Below are 23250 nucleotides of genomic sequence, written 5' to 3' on the forward strand. Positions count from 1 at the left end.
AATCCCCTTGGCCTTCATCTGCACAGCCTGCTGTCTAAGGGTTTCAGTCCATTTAGAGCAGATCACAACTTCCAAAGTCAGAGAAAACTGGAAAAAAATGGGGCTTGTCGGTTAATTAAGAAAATAACCCCCTGATGCCAGATACTGGGAGGTATTAAAAAGTGTCCTCTAAGTTGGATTTGTGTGTTTTTTAAATATCTCATATAAGCTTTCAATACTATGCTTCAGAATAGTATTACTATATAAACTAAGCAGTAACCGTGTAGGTTGTTCTCTAATTTCCATGTCCACTGTATATAGATGTATATACTGTACTGTTGACTATAGTGTAACTGAGATTTGTTCACTCTGTACTATTATAGTAATACTGTATTTCCCTTCAAGGATCACTGAGGTATCTAAACCAGGTGCATGATCGCCAGCATATAAGTGGTCCTTGATAGTTTTATTATCAGTTTCTTGATGGAATTTTTTTATAGTGTGTCTGATCGTCAACTTGTGACCCTGAATGTGAATGTTATACTCCAGCCTGAGGTACACCTACACTTACCTGCAAGATTATAGACTATACAACTCTATAAGGCTTAAATTCAGCAGGGCAATATAAAATAATTCACAAGAGTATCTTCTCATCCTTATTATAGTCTACGATGGCAGAATCCACTTGCGTCTTCAAGTGCTAATAAGATGTTTATATTCTCTATAATCTCACCTCAGCACAAATTCTGTACAGTGTAAATTCCACCAGAAGCCAGGTATGAACCGAGTGTAAAGGTGTTAATGAAGAAACAGATTCAGATTTTTTGTGCTGGTGAAAATATTTGTGAGATCTGCAAATTATCTTGGGCATTGAACAGTCCTTTGATTTTAGATGAAGCAGTCCTTTGATTTCTGATCATTACACTCATGGCCACTTTATAATGATAAATGCAACTTGCTTGTATAATGAGAGAAAACCATTTACTTGAACTTTTCTAAGTTTAATAAGCTAAGGAGTATTATGCCTACAAGCTGGTGTTGCTGTGTGTAATGGAGGCTAGCTGATGAGTGCTGTGCGGGTAAAACCTCACTCCCCTGATGCTCTAGCAACAAACGCTAGAGGCTGCAGTCTTTAGTCTTCTTATAGATAGACTGCTTGCATCTCACGTTGAAATCACTGCTTGAGCCCCACTTGTAACGGGTGAGTGGGCGTCAGACCAGAAGGGTTAAATTGGTGCCGTGACCCGGATGGGAGTACGGTTTAGGGAGTGACTGAAATAGAAGCCAGCTGGTGAATGCTGTGTGGGTAAAGCATCACTCTAAATGCTAGACACTGAAGTTTTTTTCCTTCTTGTTTGAGCAACTTGGTGTTGGTTTATAGGTGTTACACTGGTTACATGACCCAGATGGGAATTAAGTATTGAAAACGTCACCATTTTTCTCAGAAAACATATTTTTAAATGTGCTATTGGCTTTAAATTTCAACCAGATGTTGATAACAACCAAAGAAATCCATATATGCAAAGTGAACAAAATGAGTATACAAATTAAGTTATTTTTAATTAATTGAAACAACACAGGGAAAATTATTGAACACATGAAGAAAGGGACGTGTAGAACCGCTGTAAAAGTCCAGACAGCTGAAAACTCTCAGTAGTTCTTCAGCAACCCTTTGGCCTTGCTTATTGAAAATGAATATTAGCTGCTTCAGTCCAAGACATGGTGAAGATGAAACCAGGGAGGACATTTCAGCAAGACACTGATCCAAAAACAGAGACACTGAAACTCTCAAATGGTTTCAGAGAGAGACAATTAAGCTGTAGAATGGCCCTGCCAAATGCCTGACTTGAATCCAAAAGAAAATACAAAATAAAGATCAGATTTGACAGATGCGACCCACAGAACCATCCAAATTTTTACACTTGGTTGAAGTCTGTGAAAGAAATCACACCTGAGCAATTCATGTGTCTTAATTCTCCACATGACAGGCATCTTTAAGCTTGTTTAAGCTTGAATTATTTTTTATAATTATCTTTTAGGGGTTTTCACTTTTATTGATAGAACAGTGGAGATTTACGATCGGGAAAGGAGCAGAAAAGGAATTGAACTCGGGTCGCCACGAACCACCTCAGTGCAGTGTTGGTGCACTAATCACTGAAAAAGTAAAAGACTTTTAAAAAAGCATTAAATACATTTCAGTACTGTAGTTCATTTCTTTCTCCTTGTGTCATTCAAATATATATATATATTTTTTTCAGATTTTTTTGTTTTGTTTTATTGTTATGTTTGTATTGTTTGGGTTTTCACCAAAATATGTTTCAATTCCATGTCAACAACTCCTTTAGAAATACTATTCTCAAAAAAAAAAAAAAAAAACATAAAACAAACAAACAAACAATGTGTTCAATATTCATTTCCCCACTTTATATACAACATTAAATACATATGATAACATTTCAAAATCCACTTACCATCCAATGACAAATCCATCCAATATTATTTCAGTAAAGAATAGGCTTCTGTGGTAGTACATTAATATAAAGACCAAAGGATGAGTCAGATTTAATTCAATGTGGTAGTAAATAACAGAGCAAAGAAGGAATTATTGCAGCCCGAGTTGTGTTTAACCTTTTTAACCCAGAAAAAGACTGCTTTAATGTGTGTCTGAAAGAGGAAGTCAATTAGCACATCAAGTGTGAGGCTCTTTGCTTGCTGGATTACAGAGCAACTTCAACAGAATATCTAAATGCAGGAACAATGTTGACAAGTGTTTAATAAATATAATTTTCTGCACTTTTCTGTGTGGAGTTTGGACCTCTCCAGAAGCAGACCCTTTATGAACTTTAATAAGACAGCGGTGGACATGAAACATACAGAAAGAGTGTGAAATACATTCAAACTGACCTTCTCTGTTTTCCTTTAGTTGCTGCCAATGTTTCTGTCAGCACATTTTGCTAGGCTGGCTTAAAGCCTCAAGTGAGGTGTTACACTGCATTTACAAAGGTGCCAAATCCCCCTGCATTCTGGCAGGTTGTCTGGTACTCAGATGAAAACCCGCCTGAGGGGCAAAACAGGAAAGAGACGCCCCCTACTCACAACACAGCTTGGCTATTGATTCTTGCAGCCGCTGTGCCTCTGAACGCCTCTGCAGAAGAACCGCAGCTCTCAGAAAACACGTTCACGTAGGAGGAGACGCTCGCAGGAAGGTGCCTTTGTCTGCGCTCAACAAATGAACTCAGGAAAGAGGTCGACTAACAGGTTTCTACCTGTATGTTTCATATTTAGCACAACAGAGGACTTCATGTGAAGGGTTAGCCTAGCCGCACTCAGGGCCCGTTTACACTAACACGTTTTAATTTTAAAACTGCGTTTTAGAAGGAAAATGATCCACGTCCGCACTGCCATTTCACCTCGCATTTCTGAACAGCTCTCCATCCACACTATATCGCTGAAAACACACACACTCTGGCATGTGCTGCAGCGTAAGAGTGCATCTGAGCTCCAGGCAGTCAGCGGGTGCTTTGAGCACAGAATCCTAGGTGAGAGCTGCGCACGTGGGACAAATCTGCGCATGTCAGATGGCTTAACTGCTAGATCTAATCTCACTATATTTGTTAAACATGATATTTGTTTTATCTAACGACATATTCCCCGACTTTGATCTTTTGAATCTATTACTTAATCTTAGGTAACATTTTTTGGCTAACCCATTAATTAATGTAACCACGCTCACTGATTCTGCACATTTGACTGATTGCTTTCATTAGTTTCAAATAATGTATAAACTTAGTGTATGTTATAATTTTATAATGGCCATTGTTGATTATTAAAACTGATATTCAGCAATATTCAATATTTTTCATTGGAAATGAAAGGAGGAAGTAGTGTTATAGGCTCTGTTTTGTTATAAATATGCATACTATGAAGATGACGGTTACATAAATATGTAGCTACATGACGGTTAAGTTGCTAATATCAAAATGAAAATAGGCAGTCCCTTATTTGTTAATAAAACAGCGTAGCCAGAGTTATGTGAATGATGTTAAAAAATACACTGTTCCCTTTAAAGATTTACCCGATGTGTCCTTGCGTGTTTGTTTTCCATATCAAACTTGCGTAGTGTGAACTTACAAGTAAAGGATGCAAGACTGTTCTTTGTGTAGGCTACTTAATATTGAGGAAAAAGCCCCAATCAGATAGTCGAATATACTGTGGCCGAGAGAGCTTAACGTGCTGCAATTAAAGAAAACACATCCAATTACAAAAAACACCAGCACATAATAAAAAAGATCTTCATCAGTTTGCAAATACTCACAATGCATATACATTGAAAATTCTGCATTTTCACAGACCACAAACATTAATAAAACAAGCTGCATTGCTAACAAAACAAAAAGAACGGAACACAACAAACATGTTTCAAAGGGACCTAAAAACATGACGGACACCGCTGTGCTCTGCCTATTGCTCAGTGTAGTTTTAGGTGATCTTTCAGAGGTGAGTTTGTTCAGTTTATTATCCCAATTCCTCTGTCTTTAGTACTTATTAGGCCTAAATAACCATAACATAACTAGCCAGGTCCATCACATTTTAGGGTCTCTGTGAAACCTTTCCGTTATGTTGTAAGAAAATAGTTGTTTTAATAGTTGTTTACATTGTGTGAAAATGCAGCTCATTTTTTAAAAATGTGTTTGCATTGTGAGGATTTGCAGTGAGTAGCTTGACAACTCCAGGGTAGTGTTGATTGAAGGCTTAACTGTAGCTAAACTTATGCGATTTAAATCTAAAATCTATTAGTTTAAACAGGGCCTAAAATAAGTCTTTGATTATTTGCAGATAGTAAATCAAATGCTTTTGTGAAGTCTTTAATCTCGCTAGAATTATCTTCTCAACTATTTCTAACAGATGTGAGTTTTAACCACATTTAATCAAAAAGGCACAATAAAGTTGTAAACAAAGTTTAGATATTATAAGCTCAAGAGGTTTTGAGATTGTCTTTCAATTTCAGTTTTTTTGGACTGATTTTGTTCTCAATTTGAGAAACTTTTCTTACCATCTAAATGACAAAACAGCTCAACATTCACTCTGCACACTCTGACTGACAGTTCGGCATTAAGATTCAATTCTTAAGTCAGTTCTTGCACCGCTAACAGTGTCTGATCCTAAACAAAAGGACGATTTCTAAAGAGGATCAGAGGCAGTATTGAATTATTCATCTCACCCTAACAGAATTAAACTAATCTATCCGCCAGTGACACACACAGTTTTCTGCGACAACGCAGACGCTGCCAAACAGGATGTGACAGTGATGGGTTAGCATGGGTCGCTAATAATAAATGAAATGCTCAGCTAATAGTCGCTTAATAGCTTGTGTGTGTGAACATGACATGAAATATGATTCATACAAACAGGGTTACACTTTACAGTGGTGAAAACAAAAACTCTAAATAAAATATCAGCACACGCTAGTATGCTGTTTTTAGCTAACTGGCCAGACTTAAAGCTAGTTTGTGGCTAGTTTTCTTCTTTCACGTTTGTTAAAAGCAGACATCTAAAGACATGCTAACAATGAAATATTCACATCACATGGATAAGCGAGGAAATCCTCTGGGTCTTCATGCTGTGGGCGCTAGACTAGTTTTTAGCTGTCTAGCTGTGCATATAATCTTCAGATGGTCTATTATTTGTATTTCTTCCTAAATAACTTAATTTTTAATCTTTTAATCATAAACTGATCTTCTCTTCAGTTACAGAACTACAGTATTGAATCTGATCACAGGAAACTATCAAAGGATTCTTGGATGATGTGTGGGATTTTTGCATTATTTAGCATTGCAACGTTCGGCAAACATACAGACCTCTGTGCAATAAATTCTCTACAGCGATCTATGAGCTTTTGCAGAATCAATGTGAAGAGGTCAGTTGACTGATGGGCTTTCATTTTCATGTAACAACCTGTCACCACTGACATATGGCAGACTACCTTTTGTTGAACAGCTCAGGATTCTGAATCTTGGCGTCTGTGTCGTAGACAAAGTGCTCTTGGGAAATAGTGATGCTGTTGTCCAGACTGTCGTTCTTGCTGATGGTGACCACCGGATAGCCCATCTGTAGAGTCCAGCGGTCCATAACCTGTGTGATGTTGATGTCCTTTCCCTCCCGCTGCATGGCCTGTGGCGCAAAAGACACAAACACATCACACATATCAATATTTATATAGCTTAATAGGCTAATTTAAATGAATGCAAGTTAGTTTTCTGTCATCTTTAGGATTTAGGCACCACCAAATGGAAACATATTCATAAAATAATCCAGATTTGATGTATTTAATGAGTATTTATTTAGATCTTAGACTCTAGCATCTAGGGCTTTTAATTTTTTAATGAAATGACTTTTAATTATGAAATACATGTTTATGTTATAATTAAAAACTCTAAAGGAATAAAAAGGAAATTAAACATTACGGTTCTTTTTAACAGCACACACAAGATTATCATAAAGCAATTTCCAGTCTAATTTCTCTACACAAGAACGACTCTTGTAAAAGAGCAAAATTAGATTTATAGGTCTGATTTGTTCAGAGGGAGCTGCTCCTCCTATTTTAAAGAAGTAAAACATAAAATTGGATCTCACGGCTCATTAATGTAGAAAGCTTGTAATATGACTGAGTTTTGTCCCTGAGGGAAATGTGTTGCATACACCGCTCCTCCTTATTCTTTAAAAATGCAACTATAAATGGCTCGGCACGGTGGACAACTGGCAGTTTTCTGAGTGAATTGTTTTCAAAAGCTCTCTGTATGTATGAGGAATGTTTTAATACTTTATAGAATTTCTTCCATGTTTCACCTTGAGCTGCTGTATCCATTTTTAAAAACGACAGTAGGTGAATGCATAACACTGGAAATGCTATGAATAACATTTATTTTATTTTCGTATAAAAAATGTTGTCCTTAGACATCAAACATTTAAAAGTGAATGATCAAGGTGAACTTCAAATGTCAGAACAAAGAACTCAAAGTCTATATTGATTAAAATCCCAGAATCCACTGGAACTGGAATGTGGAAAAATACTAACTATACACTTGTATTCCACTCAGAACTCAAAAATTGTGTGTGCTGTGTATGGTATATAAATTATATTTACCGAAAATATGTTTTTAGCTTATTTATTATTTGCTCTCAAGTGTTGTGTCGACTTTTGTTTTTAATTTTTCTTATTTTTTTAGGACACTGGGTTGGTTGACGTGGGTTCAATTAATCTCTGCTAAGGATATGGGCAAAAACTTTCCTGCCTGTACATTCCTAGAGACCCGAGTTGAATTTCCATCACCCTGTTAATGTGCATTTTGAAGTACCGTATGACTTTGATTAAAAATCCCTTAATTCACTAAAAAGTTTTTAACGCTCTGCTGGTGCAAAAACGGGTCAATGTGAATAAACTCTTATAATGAACATTACACCCACATGACTAATCAGATGTCCCCATTTTGTGTGCCTTGTTTACTGTTGGTTATTAGTAGGGCCAGTCGGAATCTGCGGATTATTTTTGCTATTTCTACGGAGAATTTTAGTAAAAATCTGCGGATTTCTGCGGAATAATTTTGGGAGTATCATAACTAAAACCTTAATATGTGAAATAAAAAATAAAAAAATCTTTTTAACTTTTATTCAATGTTTAAAATGCAAGTTCAATTAGATTCACGTCATTTGGTAAACAAAGCAAGTCTCTCACATAATATCTCTACTAAAATACAGAAAATATTACTTAACAAACTGTGTTTTACATAAATCAGATGAACATTTTCATATTGGTCAATAATTTTGCTGTAATTAATAAAAAACTGAATAAATATAGATTTTACACACATTTACTCAAGTAAATAAACAGAATTAATGATGGGCTAAAAATCTGCGGAAAATATGCAGAATTCTGCACGCTCAGATTTCGTGTGGGCCTAGTTATTAGGTTACCATTACTACACTCAGCGACTCTAACAACTTGATGGAAACACACATACACTCTTTATTAGGTACACCATCCTAGTAGTACTGGGTCGTTCATGAATGATTCGTTCATTTTGAACGAATCTTCAATATGACTCGGGAACTACGAGTCCTCTCAGGGAGTGATTCGTTCATCCGCACGTGTGCAGGTGATATCGTTCATTTCATGTCTTCATCACATTGACAGAAGCCAATCATACACGTTTAGAGCCGGAAAAAGAATTGATCCGCTCACCTCGAGAGTCCTCTATCGGGTCTGAGTCACTCGTTCATCACGAGCCAATCATACGCAATTAGAGCCGGAAAAAGATTTGATTCGTTCATCTCTCGAGTCCTCTATCGGGTCTAAGTCACTCGTTCATCACGAGCCAATCATATGCATATAGAGAACCCCTGACATTTGAAGACATGAAGAGGTGAGCTGAGCAAAGAGACAAAAATGCCTTCATAGACAAAAGAGCAGGTAAACATTGAATTATTATTTTCTCCTTCGTATATTCTATTTATGACTTATTTGTCGTGCAATCCACCTTTTGGGCTAGTTTTAGATGTGTTTGGAAGCAATTCGTAACATTTTAAAAATATTTTGGCAAATTGAACAAAATGAATGAAATGACTCAAAAAAAGATTTGTTCATCTTGATGAACAAGACTTAAAGATCAGAGTCAGTAAAATGATCCGAACTTCCCATCACTACATCCTAGTACTAAGTTGGACACCCTTTGCCTTTAGAGCTGCCTTAATCCTTTGTGGCATAGATTTAACAACCTACAAGAAATATTCCTCAGAGATTTTGGTCTATATTGACGTGATGATTTGTCGGCAGCACATCCTTGATGCAAACATCCCGTTCCATAAACATCCCAAAGGTGCTCTATTGGATTAAAATCTGGTGACTGTGGAGGCCATTTGAGTACAATGAACACATTGTCATGTTAAAGAAACCAGTCTGAGATGATTCGCACTTTATGATATAGCGCGTTATCCTGCTGGAAGTCCTGCCATTCTCCTTTGACCTCTGGCATCAACAAGGCATTTGCACCCCTAGAACTGCCGCTCACTGCATATCTCTTTTTCTGACCATTCTCTGTAAACCCTAGAGATGGTTGTGCATGAAAATCCCAGGAGAGCAGCAGTTTCTGAAATAATCAGACTAGCCTGTCTGGCACCAACAACCATGTCACATTCACAGTCACTTAAATCAATGTTCTTCCCCATTCTGATGCTCGATTTGAACTGTAGCAGATCATGGTCTTTACCATATCTACATGCCTAAAGGCATTGACTTGCTGCCATGTGATTGGTCGATTAGAAAATTGCATTAACGAGCAGTTGGCCAGGTGTACCTAATAAAGCAGCCAGTGAGTGTAGATTAAATTTGGGATTTTTTTCCTTGCTTTTAAAAAAACTAAAAAGATTTGCTTCATGTTAGAATGAAAAGTCGGCCTATTAGACCTTGACTTGCTTGTCTGGCTGTGTTTTATTATGGTTGGAGGGAATCTCTGCAAGGTTATGGCTTTGCTGGACTGAATTTTCCATCCATGCTCTATAACCACAATGATACTGTGACCTAATTACAGGAGTGATGATAAGTGCTGTGCTAAAACCTAATTTCTATGGCCTAAAGAAGTGCAATTAGCAACCGATGCTAAAATCAGTGGTCTTACTATCTTTGGTGATGCACCTGCTATCCAGTGCTGCCTTTATATTGTTTAAGTTCCTTCTTATGCATGCATGCAATGCACTGAAGTAAAACACAACAGAAATCAACTATGAGCCAAGCCTCTTGTGCTTCATATGAGATGTATCTTTATCGCTGCCAGTGCAAAGTCAATGATTTATGGGGTTCCATTTTATTCCTGATCTAGCTGTCTGTTTTGGTAGTAGATAGGAAAGCAGTCCGCTAGTTTTGGATCGAAGTGAATTCCATTGGGTTCAAAGACATTTCCAATCATTTTCATTTGCCACATCCTAAATATGTGCAGCATTTCATATTTACGTCTATTTGGTACTTTTGTCTGGAATTGTTTGTAAAGCTTTGGAAGTTTACAGTGTTTCTGCAGCAGCACAGAGTCAGTGTGTTATTTTGACCCGAGGGATTAAAGGGGAATGTGGTGACAGAAACAAAAGTGCTCTGTCAGGCTCTCTTGCTCTTCTGTAAACTTCAACCTGACCAGATCAGGCAAGCATGTGCACTAGTGAAACTCTTGCTTATACAGATTATTATAACCATCATGAGCATTAAAATGTGAGCATAACCAAGCTGACTGATGAGTGTCTAGAATATATAACAGAAACTGGACGACTTTTCACATTTGTAGATGACTCACGGTTTGTTTACCGTATGAATACAGAAGAAGAGAAGAGGCTGATGACGGCAACTCATGTTCCTATTATGAATCATTTTCCGTAGGAAGGCTTTTAGGAAGCTACAGTACCTTTACTCTGGTGGAAATAATTAAAGGAAGTGAAGGCCAGTCCGGCGATGGGTCGTGAGCTTGACAAAGGGCTTTGTGGGCGCTAAGCACTGCCAGATTATTGCAGCAAATTGGATTTCATGAATAGCTAATGAACACAGCGCATATCAGTATTCATTAGATGATGGGCTGTCACAGACTGTTAATGTAGCTAAATTCGTCAGTGCCTCACAAACACGGTCACTGAGAGGATACAGGGGTCTAGGTTCGGCTACTTCGTATGAATTCACCTTTAAATCTCTTCCGTTCAGAGAGAGAAAATGAAAAAGAGTCGCCCATCAGCCGGGAGAGTGATGTGAATGACAAAACGCTTCACTCAACACTGATAGCCGCTAAATGTCCTGCTGGTATATTACAAAGTATAATAACGTTGAGATTACGCTTGAAAGTAATCTCATTAAAGTCATGACACTTGTGAGATGAGCACTGAGAGGACTTGCTGAGAGTCGTCCGACTTTAAAAGCAGATCTCAGTGTTCAGAACTCAATGCTCGGTTTCTCTGTGATTATGGCTGTTGGCTACGTTTATTAATAATCACTCACTTTCATTCTTGCTTCCGCTTGATGTATCAAGTTCCTTTCATGCCCTAAAATGCCTTTTAAAAAGTTAAAACTTTAAAATTATACAGTTAAACTTTAAAATGACATCTGTATAATTTATAACAGCGTGATTTAGCAAACTAGCATGTTTGTTTGGTTAACACATCCACCCTAATAAGTTTGTTAAATCTAGAATGGTGTTTTAACAGTTATGGTTTATAAAGAAATATGCTGTATTATCATGAAATGAAAAAAGCATTAGCATCAGTGTTAGACTTCCTGGTAATTAAACAGAAGGAATTATGGGAAGTGAAGTGTGCCAGTAACAATATATGTTTGCTAAACCTTTAGTGGTACTACAAAAGACAGAGAAACTGAAGCAGCGGATCACAGAAAACACACCTGAGTGTTTCTGTCAGGAGGGGGACAGTCATGCCAAACCCAATAAATACTGTATTCCTGAGGCCAGAGTCAAGCATTAAATAGGTCAACTTTCCTCCAGCAGACGATCATTTTTAGATTCTTCTTGTGTTATTTTTGGCTACACCTAAGTTAAACCCTCATGCTTGAGACTCATCAGGCTTGATAACAATTGTTACACTTCACTAATTAAGATTCAAGTCATTTATAAACTAATTAAAATCAGCAAAATCAGCAGAAAGACTTGATTTGCAGTATCTGAACATTTGCATTCAGCAGGTTTGCAGTGATGAGTTTTCTGGATCAATATCTGACCTTCCTCTGTAAGAAACATTTCCATTTTAAGTGAAACCTCAAGTGTAGAAGCAAGAGAATCAAACACAACCCAGACTCTTTCCCATGTGGCATTTGTATAAAGCCCATATGCGTTGATGTGAGTAGGTGGTGTGTTGGCATAAATTGTGCTCTGCTGATGATGTGCAGTTATATAATGGCCTCTGACCCAAATGCAGCGTATGAATCTCTGAGCACATGCAGGAGCTTCACTCACTGAATTTAAGTGGGTTGAACACACACAATTTCACTCGCTGCTCAGCGTTAACTGACCCCAGCCATGATTCCTGCTCACGGATGTAGGTCTCACACCCAGAAGATGTGTAAAATCTTACCTCTGAGAGTTTGTTCCACAAGTCATCTCTTGCTGCGTTCCCGTACATATGCGTCATCAAGTAATCCTGCAAACACACAGAGACGCAGATCAATATTGGAAGAGGAATAGATTGGACTTGGACAGGAATGCCAACTTGGGAAACCGAATAAGCCCAAACAATAACATTACTAATCCTCTCAATTCAAGCTGAACTTATGCAAATCAGCAGCAGATGTTTGGGTGTGATTGGCTGTCAGTTCAAGGAGGACCATAAGAAGGCCAATTAGAGGCTGATTATGTTGTTCAAGTCGATGCTGCATCAGTGTGTGTCACTGCATGAGTAAAATACAAATCAGCATCATGATTTTACAAGAGTTGCATTCAAGACACAAAAGATGGGGAAGTTATCCACTTTATAATAAGCATCCTGAGTTTTAGAGGAATTAACTGAAGAAAAGCACTGATTCCTTCAGTATGTAAAATGGTTAAAACCTATTTCTTGTATAGTGCTGTTATATTAAATGAGTTATTACCATAGTACATATTTAAAAGACATGGATTTTAAATACATTTCAAACATTTTCCCATATTCTTTCCCTGTTCTGGAATGATATACAACTATTGTATGATTGACAGTATTTATTATTAATGTAAAGTAATGCAAAATTATTTGATGTGGTTAATGTTATTATGATACTAATTGTTTTGTTGGCGACTTTTTAAATCACTGACAGACTTTTAACTAACAGAGGTGGCATTTTCCATCATTTCAGACTTCAAACCAGATAGCACATGGCAAAAACCTTTCATAATATTATTGGTTGTAAGATTGTGCATGCTTGTGCTCTACAGATTGTTATTTCTTTTTAATAACTCATGTAACAGAGTAGAATGTAGGAACATATATAATTGTCCCCTCAAATGTATCTTTTAAACTCATATTTTTAATGGGATGCTATACAATACTATATTTGTGTATATACACTAGATTAGTCAGCACTGAAGCCAGGTCTAGGGCATATCGAACAAAACAACTTATGATAACGGTCCAAAAACTAGTATACCTAAATGTATATGTTATAGAAAAATATTAAATACAAATAAAAAAAAAAAATCAAGTGAAACAAAATTTTTATTAGTTAGAAAAACTATTACTCAAATGTATATGTTTTAGAGAAATATTAAATACAATGTGAATATAATATTAATATAAAATATTAATAATAAACAATAATTACACAATATTAAAGACAATATGAAAATTTTCATTTAGTTTAGAAAAATGTTGTAGGTTTAATTTTTTTTCCAATATATATATATATATATATATATATATATATATATATATATATATATATATATATATATATATATATGTAATTAGAAATAATGCACAACATAGAAGTTTCATGCAATTGTTTATATAATTTTAATTGTGTATATAATTTAATAGCGTGAACACAGACAGAAAATGATAAAAAAAATTAGACTTAATTTGAATGATAATTGAAGCTAAATATACGATTCAGTAGGTAGAGACAGTATAAAATTGGTAGAGTGGAAAGCATATTGCTAAAAATGCTGTTGACTTGAAATTTTCACCAGATGTTGATAACAACCAACAATAATTATATCTGCTCAGAAAACAAAATTAATTAGTTTACAATTTAAGTTATGTGTAATAAAAGGAAATGACAAAGGGAAAAATTATTGGACACATGAAGAAAGGAATCTATAAATAGGCAATGAAAGCCCACACAGCTGAAATCTCACAGAAGTTCCTCAGTAACCCTTTGCCTTTCCTCATTGTAAATTAATAACAGCTGCTTCAGTCCAACATCTACCGTACATTATCAGGATGATGAAGATGAAATCAGAGTGGACATTTCAGCAAGACAGTGATCCAAAAACACAGACACTGAAACTCTCAAATGGTTTCAGAGAAAGAAAATAAAGCTCTGTAAAATGGCGCAGCCAACCACCTGACTTAAATCCAATAGAAAACACAAATTATAAAGCAGATTTGATAGACGAGACCCCCAGAACCATCAGAATATTTACACTGTTGAAATCTGTGACAAAAATCACAAATAAGCAATGCATGACTTCTCCATATGAGAGGCGTCTTTAAGCTGCCATCACCAAAAAAGCATTTGATATAAAGTATTCAATACATTTCAGTAGTTCAGTGTTTTTTTTTAATTTTTTATTTTTATGTTAGTATTGTTTGGGTTTTTACCAAAATGTGGTTCAATTCCACATCAACCGCCCCTTCATCATATTTTTCCCATTAAAAAAAATACTTTTTCTAAATACCACGCCTCCCCTACACTGTACATAGAGGGAGTTAAGCTTTTTAAGACAAAATGTCCCTAAATACAAAATAAAAAACATTATTTTTAGAGATAACTTTATATAATTTGCGTTGTTATTTTTCAAAAACATTAATGAAACCATTTTGAAAAATAATATTTAAAAAAAATAATTTATTTTGGAGATGTTAAATGCACCCGAAATTCTAGAATCATACTTATAAAAGTGCATTATTATACATGATATTTGCGATAAAAGGAAAGCTCTCACCCTAAGTCAGCAAAGTGCATAATAAATCAATTTAAAATCATATTTAATGTATCCTAATCCAAGTGCCTCGACATCAAACACAGACAAATATGCACTAAAAGGGGAAGTAATATCTGTGTTGTGTATTATTGAAGCAAAGACACCAGTGGGTGTTCATTTGACTGCTAAAAGACTTTAATCTGTTAAACAGCGGCAGCTCTTCATTATCAGGCGTATTCTGCCCCGCAGTCTCAGTGATACAGGTGGTGGGCGACATGAAGATGAAGGAGTCTGATCCTGGAAAGCACATTTGCATTCATCTGATAAGAACATCCGGTGGGAGGCCTTTACTCCACTTTACTAGATTCTTTGATAACTTTTGACTGACCGTGAGCGATAAACTGGCTGGAGTCAAGAGATCAAGCTGACCAAAAACTGTGTTCTTTGCTAAATCTTTCCAACTCTTTATTGGTTTTAAAGGTAGCAATTTGAAAGTGATTTAGATTCTGTCTGTAAAGCACAAATAAAACCATTTTGCAGAATGTTCAAGCTGCTCATGTAGCCTACTAGGGACCATATACATGACATTTTTGGGACTGAAAACGCATAAATCTAAAAATGTCGTCGTTGTTGTGTCTGTGTAACATCTAAAATTTTAGTTTTTGAAAATGATAATGTCATGCACATGCATGGCACTTGTTTAGGTAAGGTGTACAGTAGAAACATGGAAAGTATGAACAAACATACAAAAGTAGTAGAGTATGTTGCAGTGGTTTACCTCACCAGAAAAGTGTGGAATTACTTCACTTTACAACCAACAGCAGAGACACATCATACACACACGGCAAACTCTACATGCTATTCAATTAAAATAATTTTTTATTTCTATAGCACTTTTTACAGTGTAGATTGTGCCAAAGCAGCTCAACATTCTAGTATATATTTAGTATATATTATGTTTCAATCCAGTTGTCGCAGTTGAAGTTTAGTCCAGTTCAGTGTAATGCAAAGTCACTGCTGAAACACTGAAGAGAAAACTCCACTGATGCGCAACTCCACTAGTTGCAAGCCAAGCAAGCGATACACACCAGTGCCGAGCCGCCAACAGTGTTATGTAAATACAGTTATAAACAAGTGAGAACTGCACACAACTATCACTGGCTCTTGAGTGTACAAGATTGTGGAGCACTATTGATGTGATCCAAAACCTGTGAAGAAATGATGCCAACAACAGAGCACTTCTTGAGGTATTTATAATTCTTGACCAGGCCGTATCCTGAGCAGATTCTCTGGTGATCGTGGAGGAGTGGAGAGAATAAGACTGATTCCTGATAAACTCCAGAGACAGAGTCTTCTCATTGGTCCTGTGGGCCAGCCTGAACACCCGCCGGTCACCTACTCTCACATGCAGATTCTCCGCGATGGTGCCCAGACTGCAGCTCTGCACAAGACGTTTTGCCAGAGGAGAAATGGTCATGCCCAACTGAGCCTGGTTTTTCTCAAGGTTTTTTTTTTCCTTCACTCGTCAACTGGTAAAATGTTGTTCCTTGGAACTGTCGCCACAGACTTGCTTGGTTTGGGACTTGTACAGCTGCACATCGATAGATTTACTTTCCAGTGTTTGGACTTTCTGCAGTTAAAATTAAACCACACTGAACAGAATTAAGCTGAATTTAAACTCAGAAAAGTGGACTGACACAGTTTAAATTTACTAGAACTTTTATGTTAGGCTGCTTTGACACAATCTATATTGTAAAAGTGCTATAAAAATAAACATGAATTGTACTTTAGGGTGCTTTCACAATTGGTTCAATTGCCTAGACCGTACCCAAGTTCAATTGTCTCCCATTGCCACCTCCTCAGTTGGTTTGTGTTCACACTGTTTTTTTTCCTTCTAAACCCCGGTACGCTTGCATCATCGAGCTGCTGTTTTGTTCACAGTGGTTGCTGGGTGACTGTCACGAAAGCAAGCGCTGAAATGGAAAGACGTCCGCACATCGCAGTCATTCTGCTTTAATTGAAGCTTTTGGTTTTGGACATACAGAAAGCGACTTGCATCCATTTGCCACAAAAAATATTATAAACATTCAGAACATCACACAGTGACTGCAGAAGGTGTTTTTGGAGGAGACAAGCAGGCATCACAGTGTATCACTGTTTGCCCTGGCTCAGTCCCGCAAGTGTCACCAAGGAGTCACACGAACGAACATTGTAAAAAACGATAGTTTGTTGTACAGTTGGCGGTTTACTTCTGTTATTTGGTACGATTGCATTCACATCAGAGGTGAGCCATACCAGAGTTTGCATGAATCGTACCCCAGACCACCTCTTTCAGGCGGACTCTGGTACGATTTACACGTGCGCACCTGAGGACAGAAGACACGTTCACTCTAGCTAAACGTACCATAGTATGACGTCAAACTAACCCGGGTGCGGACCAAAAGTGCTTGTGTGAAAGTACCCTTAGAGTAGGGTTTTTTAACTTTTAGAACATTTTTTTTATTTTCATGAATACCTTATCCAAAGAGCAGCAACACATTAATTACCCTTGAAGCATTTATGGTTTGATTGTGGATTGATAATCTTTTTATTTATTTATATTTATTAGAAAGATGCTACTGGTCTAATCTTATTCTATGAATTATGCTAAGCTAAGCTAAAAGGCCTTCCCCTATACATGTAGATTGGCTGAATGGATTCAAACATGGTAAAGCTCAACTGTTTAACTTTTGGTGACTTAAATAGAGCCTGTTTTAGAAAGGAAGGAAGGAAGAAAGAAAGAAAGAAAGAAAGAAAGAAAGAAAGAAAGATTGGAGATTTTCTTTAATGCACCTTTTCCTTTAATTAACTTCAATGAGATCACAGTAAATGTAACTGTAAGTGAATAACTGAAGACAAATTCTATGGTCTGGGAATGGTGTGAGCAGATGGTGTCAGGGATTTTATTGTGGGATGACCAATTCCTTTAATAAGGCAATTATTCTAGCCTTTGCCTCACAAATCAAATCAAAAAGGGCACTTGTTGACAGGAGTCATGCTGAGAGGTCTGAGCAAATTGCATTGGGATCCTGAAAGCGTGACTCGGTCCAGCTGGCCTTCTTCTCTCTACATGCTCTGCTGAGCTCTCAGAGAGTCTGGGATTGGAGTCTGGAGCTGCACCAGATTCATGTTACCATCCTGATGAATCTGTTTTAAACCGGTGCAATTCCTCTTCCCCTCTCTCTCTCTTTTCTATTGGTAGAGTTATTCCCCTGAGGCAGAGTGACCATGTGGCATAAACCTGCCTCTGATAGGGCCGTCACAGTGTGTTGTCATTATTTTGACACTGATTTGTTCTGCTGACTGCCATTGCAGGAGGAGAAAAAATACATCCAGTTGCACACAAATTGGATTATTTATCCAAAGTCGACCAATCAACAAGCAACTTACATCTGAATTCACTTCTTTCTGTAATGAATGACAAATTTGAGTGAGTTTTTAACCATTTCCCAGTCTCTTTTAGCAGATATCAGTGCTGAGAGAATCTGAATTTAAGTGTTGCAGTATGAAATACCCATTCGGCTCATTTGCATGCATTTGCATAACGGCGAGGGACCACCCAGAGCCATTTTATGCTGGTGTTGACATTTTCCAGTCTGCCTGCCCTAAAAGTGTGTATTTTAATGACTATGTTGCTACCCACTGCAGTGTAGTGACCAAAAGCTCTTACAGAGAGACAGAAAAGAGTGGAAAACACGCAGACAGCCAAAACACAGCGTGTCGATCATCTTAAAAGCTCTGCCATCTACATACTCTAGTCATTTACTATATATAGTAAGAAAACATCCTAACCTAAATGAAACTTAATTTGTCTGATTCAACATTAGCATCTGTATTGTACTACCATGAAAGTACTATCAGAATCACTTTTATTGCCAAGTGTGCTTCACACATACAAGGAATTTGTTTTGGCTACAGAAGCTTCCAGTGTACATAAAGTGACAAGTGACAACACAAAATAAATATGAAAAAAAAGATGATAAACATTAAACTGAGTAAAAATATCTGGATGTTGAATTGTATGTACAATTTGTTATAAATATACTGGTTATAAGGTGCTGTGTACAAATGTGAATGGAGAAAGTATTGCATTGTATATTGATATAAGGAGCTGTGTACAAGTCCGTATGATAAAGTATTGCACGTGTTTGTTGCACAGTAGGGGAATATTTAACTGTTCATGAGGTAGATGGCCTGAGGAAAGAAGCTTTTCCTGTGTCTGGCTATTTTTGTGCTTGGTGCTCTGAAGCGCCAACCAGACTTTTACAGTTCAAATAGGTAGTGTGCTGGGTGCGAGGCGTCCAGGGTGATTTTGTGAGCCCTTTTACTCACCTTGGAAGAGTACAGTTCGTAAAGTGTAGAAAGGGTTGTGCCAGATTGGTTCAGCAGTCCAGACTATTCGCTGTAGTCTACGGAAGTCGGTGTTGATGATTGTTAGCATATGTTGCTAAGCTAACATGATTTGTAAGAAGAATACATATTCTACAAAATGGCATATTCTGCAAAACTTAAGATTTAATTACTACTTATTCAGCTTTTCAATGCATCCTGGTGGTGTTTTAGCTAGTGACTAATAATTTTAGCAGTGTAGATATAGTCGCAAATAAAGTTAGTCGCAAATATAGTCGCAGACGCACTTTCTAGCTGAGCACACGAAATGCGTGTGTCGTTTATTGCCAACAACAAACTCTCTGAAACTTCCATCAAAAACCAGTCATCAAAACACACTGGTCCTTAAAGGGCAAAAAAGATTATCACAACACTAAGGTCCTTAAAGGGTAAAGGAAATCTACAGCTAAACACTGAGCAACATAAAGCATTGTGATTACAAAGACCATACAATTAAGTCAGGAAAATACTGACGACAAATGCTTCCTGAAAGAACAGAATAAGATGACCTATGTAAGCTATGGTGAATTATGTATAACTGTATCACCACAGCAGCTAGCTGTTACAGTATCTTCCTTTTGGGAAACACTTGAAGCCTAGATTATACTCATAATGCAGAAAAATCTATCTAAAAACAGACTTGGATCAGACCTAGAGACTCAATAACCGATTCCATTAAGATGCTGGTGTTCATTTGAATTAATTTACTGTTATGGTCAATGGCTAGTTACTCTTCTGACTTCTCGTTAGAACAAAATAATATCCTAAATGACCCTTCATCAGGTTTTATAAGCACATTCAGTTCTGGTTCTTGATTCTGCAAAGTCAAATTACTTATAAAGGGAGACAAAAGATTGATCGCTTTCGATATGTAAATCCCCCCGAGCTAGAACACAAGATTTCTGAGAGAGCCTTCACCACCAGAGTCAAAGCAGATCATAAATAATTCATTATTCATCCAACTAAATGAGTTCCCTCAAAAGTAATACGAGAAGAAATATGTCTACAATTTTCCTGCATATGAAAAGTAATTTGGAGGCAATGGAGGCAGAATGTTTGGTGAGGTGCTGTGTTTACCTATTCTTCTCATCAATCACTCAGAGACAGACAGAGATGCTGAAAGTTCCCACAAGAGAGAGACAGAAAACAGTAATAATGAGGCGGAACAGCCTAGCCGGAGGGAGAAGAAGAGGAAGACGGGGAAAAATGGATCCTATCTGTGTTCCAGGATGTTGGCAAATTGAATCGAGGAGTATCTGGCGATTTCATCTGTGTTCAGAGCAGATTATTATCCCACAACATCCACGGGGATTTCACAGAGTGTCTTTCTCCAAGTCAGGAACCCGCTGAGAGCCGACAAACAGGAATTCAGGGAAGGAGAAGCTTCAAATCGCACCCGGAGGATGAAGAAGGACTGTAACGCACTGGAGTTTATTTCTCCCGGGCAGAAGCACACTTGTCCTCTGCTATTCACAGGTCACGATTTCACATTTGCAGGCGGAATGACTATTTCTTCTAACCCATAATATGATCCATCTGAAAGTGGCTTTAAAAGCGATGGGCAGTGTGTGTAAATGACATGGCGGAGCTTCATCACTCCAGCAGTAGACTTCATTTATGACTCCCACTACTCTTTACAAGAGACATTCATCCTCCGCCCCAGCAGCGCATCCACCATTTACCAATGAAGACACCCTCGTGCTCACAGAAAGAGAGAGAGCAAGATGGGTAATGGACTTCAATCTGTCTGCTGTTTAAGTATTCTGAAGAGTTCAGCTTCACGTCTGTCTGCTGCTCCAATATTGGAGAGACACGAGGAGGAGAAGAGATGCCACACAGAGCAAAAGAGAGACACTGAGAGAATGAAATCAGCTTCAGTCAACAGAGGCAGGCAGACAGCAGAGGAGAGAACAGAGCTGATCACAGACATATGTTGAATGAAGCAAGTCGTCCCCATAAGGAATATTTTACCCAAAATCAAACAGTTTCTAATAATCTCATAAGCTGAATGAATTGGTAAATACATGGTAGGATCACATATGACAGTGTGTATTGTATGAAGGTAAATCAGTTGCGAAACTCGAGAGCTTGCAAATGTAAATGTGAGCACTTGTGATAATAATATTTGTATGTGTAGGTTGAAATGTACACTTACAGCTCTGATGTGAACAGCTGAAATCCTCGATTTGCACACACACACAACAATCCACACACTTGTGTTTTAAATTGGAAGTTGCAGATTAATAGTTGTGTATTTGTAAAATGTCATTCACAAATACAAAGTGACAGACACACGTGTGCACGGCAAATTTGACTGCATCTTCGCTCTACAACCACAGGTCGGCACTCACAACCTCTCAGATTCGTCAGTACAACTACAAATCTCCCGCGCTCTGACTTTTGCAACACATCTCCCGCGATCTCTGTAGCAGAACTCATCTGTGCACTCGCAGATGCAGAGGCGTGAGCAGCGCTGGGCAGGGGAGGGGCGGGGCTGGTGTAAAGCTGTTTGATTGGCTGATGCCTGACCAATGAACAATGCCAGCAGCCAACAGGACTGAGGTGCAAAATAATCATTTCCTACGATTATTTTATTATTTAGGGTTTATTTAAACTCTTTTCTGAAGAGATTCTTGTTAAAAATAATAAATTCTGTGGAAATGTACATACCAGTAAAAGAGCAGCAAAGCCAGTTTATTGGCTAGAGCCAGCCAATGAGATGGGGCGTTTCTGTTTGTCATGACACAGGGCAGCTCACGTTGTTGGAGGCCTCGAGCAATCAGAGGGTAAGTTATGATTTTTAATAATTATCTATATGTTCAATACTGTTAGCTAAGCTAAGGACTGTGCTGGGTGCTTCTCTTGTTTGTTTCTTATATAAGAAACAGTTATGAGTTATCTAGGAGCTGCTTTCAATCATGTTATATGGTTCTAAAGATACGATTCAACCCACATGAAATAAGAAGTTGCAATAGTATTTATAGTAAATAATAGTACGTTTTTGAACCATACTAACTATAGTAAACTGTATTATACAGTATATATTGCAGTATCTACAACTTTGTTAATGAATGCAACAGCACACCGTAGTATTAACTAGCATGAACTTTAATAAATTGAAGTATATTTACACACACACACACATACACATACACACACACACACACACACATTAATAGCAATTAAAAATAACACTAGGCGTTTCAGTTTCTTACAGATCATACCGGTTTTTGTTATTATAACCTGCATCATATCTATCTATCCATCTATCTATTTACATGTTTGTGTACAGTGTGTCCTTTATATCACTTTTTTAATTATGAAAGTTACTAACTATAGGTTATTTCTCAGTTTCCTGTAAGGATGGAGTGACAGGAGAGATCAGCATGTTTCAAGTCGATGAGGAACTCAGAGAAGCTGCATAGCTTGAATAGGATGTTATTTATGCTAAAGATGACATGATGATCCAGCTCATCTACAAACACTTCAAAATAATTCAGATCATTCAAGAGGAAGCCGACTTTATTTTCTCTTTTTACCTGCCAAGATGACTACAGATTTGAACAAAACACACACTCACCCACAAACACAACTTTTATTTTGATAATTGTTTAATGTAGTATTTTTACACTTTACTGTAAGGCAGGGGTGTCAAACTCAGTTCCTGAAGGCCCGTAACCCTTCACGTTTTTAGTTGTAACCCTGCTTCAACACACTTAAGTGAAAGTTTCAAACAAACCTGAAGGACTCAATTAGTTTGATCAGGTGTGTTTAATTAGGGTTAGAACTAAACTTTGCAAAGCTGCAGCCCTCCAGGAACTGAGTTTGACACCTGTTCTGTAAGGAAATGTAATTTGTCAAATAAAATTTACAGTCCAAATAAGTGTAGTGCAAATGTCTAGTTACTTGTATTGAAATATTTCAGGGTTTTTCCTTGTTCATAATGAGATGGAGGTGGTATATCCAACTTCATCATTACCCATTAAATGTTATCTCCTCTTTAATACTTTGCTCAAGCCTTAACTAATGGTCAGAAAGCAAGCCATTGTGTAAAGCTGGTTGATGCTCGCTGTAATAGAGAGAGATGATGACTGTTCAGCTTATGTTGCTTAACCCTGCAGATGAGATGCTCAAAGTGGACCCTCAGCCGAGCGATGGACACTGTCTCCCTCACCTAGCTGCTCTTCCTTTG

At 37.4% G+C, this 23250-nt stretch overlaps 1 protein-coding gene across 1 annotated transcript in view; it reads right to left on the minus strand.

The window, feature by feature from the left end:
- The window catches only part of trhde.2 (thyrotropin releasing hormone degrading enzyme, tandem duplicate 2), a 211446-nt gene that overhangs the window by 57227 nt on the left and 130969 nt on the right, over nucleotides 1-23250 (minus strand). The window contains exons 8-9 of the mRNA XM_685797.10: nucleotides 12088-12153; nucleotides 5963-6150 (exon numbers count right to left, since the gene is read on the minus strand). Of these exons, the coding sequence (XP_690889.3) occupies nucleotides 5963-6150; nucleotides 12088-12153 (254 nt within the window). The remainder of the gene's footprint in view (nucleotides 1-5962; nucleotides 6151-12087; nucleotides 12154-23250) is intronic.

This window comes from Danio rerio, chromosome 4 (assembly GCF_049306965.1).
Source record: "Danio rerio strain Tuebingen ecotype United States chromosome 4, GRCz12tu, whole genome shotgun sequence".
Lineage (NCBI taxonomy): Eukaryota > Metazoa > Chordata > Actinopteri > Cypriniformes > Danionidae > Danio > Danio rerio.